This window comes from Anastrepha ludens, chromosome 6 (genome assembly GCF_028408465.1).
Source record: "Anastrepha ludens isolate Willacy chromosome 6, idAnaLude1.1, whole genome shotgun sequence".
NCBI classification, from domain to species: Eukaryota; Metazoa; Arthropoda; class Insecta; order Diptera; family Tephritidae; genus Anastrepha; species Anastrepha ludens.
The window spans coordinates 123,897,950-123,901,724 of record NC_071502.1 but is presented as its reverse complement, the minus strand read 5'-3'; the positions used below and the strand labels follow the sequence as shown (position 1 = coordinate 123,901,724).

The 3,775-nt window shown below is 37.2% G+C and overlaps 1 protein-coding gene across 1 annotated transcript; it reads left to right on the top strand.

The window, feature by feature from the left end:
- The first annotated feature begins 296 nt into the window (after positions 1 to 296).
- On the top strand, positions 297 to 2,581 carry LOC128867613 (maltase A2-like). The gene is made up of 6 exons (XM_054109020.1): positions 297 to 797; positions 870 to 1,207; positions 1,284 to 1,590; positions 1,646 to 1,968; positions 2,024 to 2,152; positions 2,218 to 2,581. Exons 1-6 carry the CDS (start codon positions 297 to 299, stop codon positions 2,288 to 2,290), a joined length of 1,671 nt encoding a protein of 556 aa, XP_053964995.1. The 3' UTR covers positions 2,291 to 2,581.
- The last annotated feature ends 1,194 nt before the right edge of the window (positions 2,582 to 3,775 follow it).

The following is a 3,775-nucleotide window of genomic DNA, read 5'->3' as shown; positions in this document are numbered from 1 at the left end:
ATGAACATTTGCATATACATATTTTTATCGAAGTGCTACGTTGGGATAAAATATCTCGGTATGCTTACCTACAAAATTGGTAAACATATTTGCTCACTAGTGATAAAAATCGCTCCACACACTTATACTTCAATTGACGAATATTGTACAGAATTGATGTGAAGTGCTTTGGGATTTCCGTTATGCATTCATATAATATTTAATTTCCCTAATCGGGCAATAAATGTTCTAATCTTGATATATCTGGAGGTATAAATATAAGTTTGGCCAACAGTAGCCCGTTAGTACTTACCGTCATGGCTTCCGATACGTTACGATTGTTTACATTTGTGGTTTTCTGTGCTCTTAGCGCTTCTGCGAACACCACAGTTGACTGGTGGGAGTCAGCCACACTCTATCAGATCTATCCTCGATCGTTTATGGACAGTGACGGTGATGGTATAGGTGACATTAAAGGAATTATATCTCGTTTAGAATTTCTCAAGGAAATAGGTGTGACGGCTGCATGGCTTGGGCCTGTTTTTGAATCGCCGATGAGAGATATGGGTTATGATATAACTAATTTCACCAGCATTGATCCGCTCTTTGGTACAATGGATGATTTTGATGAATTTCTTGCAAAGGCGCATAAATTGGGTCTAAAGATGATATTGGATTTTGTACCAAATCACTCGAGTTATGAGTGCGAGTGGTTTCAAAAGTCGATTCGTCGTGAAGATGGTTATGATGATTTTTATATATGGGAAGACGGTAAAATCGATCCGGAAACAGGCGAGCGTAGTGAGCCAAGTAATTGGGTGCGTAACCGGATTAGCTGTTGTTTCCTATTTTTCCTTTTATCAACGTCTATTCTTCATTTCTTCGCACAGATATCTATTTTTGGTGGTTCTATGTGGACTTGGAATGATGAACGCCAACAGTACTATTTACACCAGTTTTTACCTGAGCAACCTGACTTTAACCTCACGAATCCTATGGTACGAAAACATTTGATCGAGGTTTTGGAATTTTGGCTTGATCGTGGGGTGGATTCTTTTCGCATTGACGCTGTGCCATTTTTCATAGAGAAGCGTTATGAAAATGGCACATATCCAGATCAGAGGATGTTTGGAGAATATACACTTAATCAACCAGAAAATGTGCTTTTAATATATGAATGGCGCGAGTTTTTAGATGAATACCAACAAAAACATGGCGGTGATACAAGGTGCGACACATCTATTCGGACGATAACCAACAGAATATTAATTGAGTGTGAATTAATTAAATATATCTCTTTTTAGGATACAAGTTGTCGAAGCGTATGCCCCTGCTACGACATTGAGCGATTATATCAGCAATGGCACTCACGTTGGTAGCCAAATGCCAATGAATTTTAACTTTATCAATTTGGAAGGCTCTATCAGTGCACAGGATATTGAAAGGACCGCCAAGAACTGGATGGATGCTATATGGGAGAAGCACAAGTCGTCCAATTGGGTAGTAGGAAATCATGACAACAGTCGTCCAGCAACACGCTTAGAGGAAACCAGAAAAGATATGATGACGATGATAGTGCATACATTGCCCGGTACATCTGTTACTTACAACGTAAGTGCTAATTTATACTTAGGAACACTGTCATTAGCAGCATTCAATAATTTAGGGCGATGAGATCGGCATGACTGACGCAGACATTGATTGCACAATTATATCTTGTGATCCTGACGGCCGAGATCCAGAGCGTACGCCCATGCAGTGGGACACTTCGAAGAATGCCGGATTCAGCACAGGAAACTACACTTGGCTACCCGTCAATCCTAACTACTCATATCTCAATGTACAGACTCAGAGAGGCGTGGCACGTAGCACCTTGAACATATACAAGGGAATGACCAGTTTGAAACAAACGGAAGCATTCAAGGCGTTCAAAGAAGAAGGTGGATTTTCGTATGGAGCTTTGAAGGAGCAGGTCTTTCAAGTTGTGAGGTTAGTTGAAGTGGAGATGTTTAAATTTCACAACTGATTGAAATAACGTTTTCAGAACTGCTGTTGGTCGTGAAGAGTACCGTTTACTAGCTAACTTCGGTAGCCAAATAGAATATTTAGATGGTTTGACGAATAAGACTATGGAGTACGTGCTACTTACTTCCTATTCACCTCACAATTATGGGTAAGTGCCGTGAGTGGTGGCATTTTTGAAAAGTTTTAAAATTTTGTTTTGTTTTTACATTTCAGCGATAAGGTCGATTTAAGCAAACGAATTTATTTGATGCCTTATGAAGCGGTTATTCTGCGATGGATTGCGTAAAGTACATTTGTATGTATGTGTATAGGCAGTTCGAGCTACTGTTCTTATATATTTTCCGAATTCTTTTTCGCATCTTGCAACCAGCACTTGTTAGAACAACTTTAACTGTATTCTAGTGCGCAGAATCTTGTTTAATACTCTCAGTACCGTTATTTGAACAAAATTGTAATAACAGGCCGGTATGAAAATTATCTAAACCTTATCATTTCTGTATCTTTGAACATACAGTGGCACACATAAGTATTTCTTACGCGAAGACGAACCTTTACATTTTTTTGATTTTTTGTTTTAAATTTATTTGTAAGATATTTCACAATTAAACTCAAAGATCAATACTGCATAAATAAATCAGCAAAACTTAAAAATTATTTTTATTTGTTTTATTTATTATATAAACTTAACAATGCATAAAAAATTAGGAATTATTGCTCCCAAAGGTGTCCTGCATGGGTTATATATGTATGTATGTACGTACATATAATATGTTCATTTAATATTTCGTATGACAACCATTATTTTTGGAAACAGGGTTTAAGTGTCTTGGCATAGATTATACCAACTTGCGCTGAAATTCGGGAGGCATTTTTTTCCATTTCCATATTTTCATTTTGTATTTTTGTATTACCGAGCTTCATCCTCGATATAGGACCTAAGATTTTCAATAGGGTTTATCTCCCAATCTAACACATAAGTCATATTCTTGGGATCGTTATCATGTTGAAATAATAATCCCGCCCCTTGACATGCCTATTTTACTTGCACTAGAGTGTTAATTTTCCTTGATAATAGACAAATAAAAAAACTAGTTTTCCGACTCCCTGAGTCGCAATAAACCCCAAACAATGACAGAACCCCCACCGTTCTCAACGGTTGACTTAAGGTTTTTGACACCCAGTCTTCATTTGACTTCTGCGTACTGCATCGTCGTATAATTGAGTTGCTAATATATAGTATGTATGAGGGCTTTCGCGTTTTTATATCAATATTTGGCGTTCTTCTCTGATTCTCAGCAAGAGTTTCTTCCCAGCTCTAATCAAACTTTTACCCCTTGAGATTTTCGATATGCACAGTACCATAATTACGAACAAAATGAATTCATATGCGCCAGTTCAGTTACAAAAGTGAACAAACGGAACTTGTTGGAATAACGAATTTAAAATAAGAAGCAAAATACCTCTGTGAGCACTAACGACTACTTGCACAAAAATTATTTTTATGGGGAAAGTAGGAATGCACAAGACACCGATTATAGCGGTACATAGTCCCTATTTTCCAAGAATAAATTTTAGTAATCATTAAGTCTGCTAAGAAGAAAGGCTATTGAGAGATGTTGCCTTGGCGTAGAGTGCTAAATTTGTGACCACGACTGTATGCACATAAAAGTATTCACAGTCGAACGCTCGCGTTAATTATCAAATAATGCAATACATAGCACGTTAAACTTATTTGTTGTACATACATTTTTAACCGTTTTTAACCAAATTC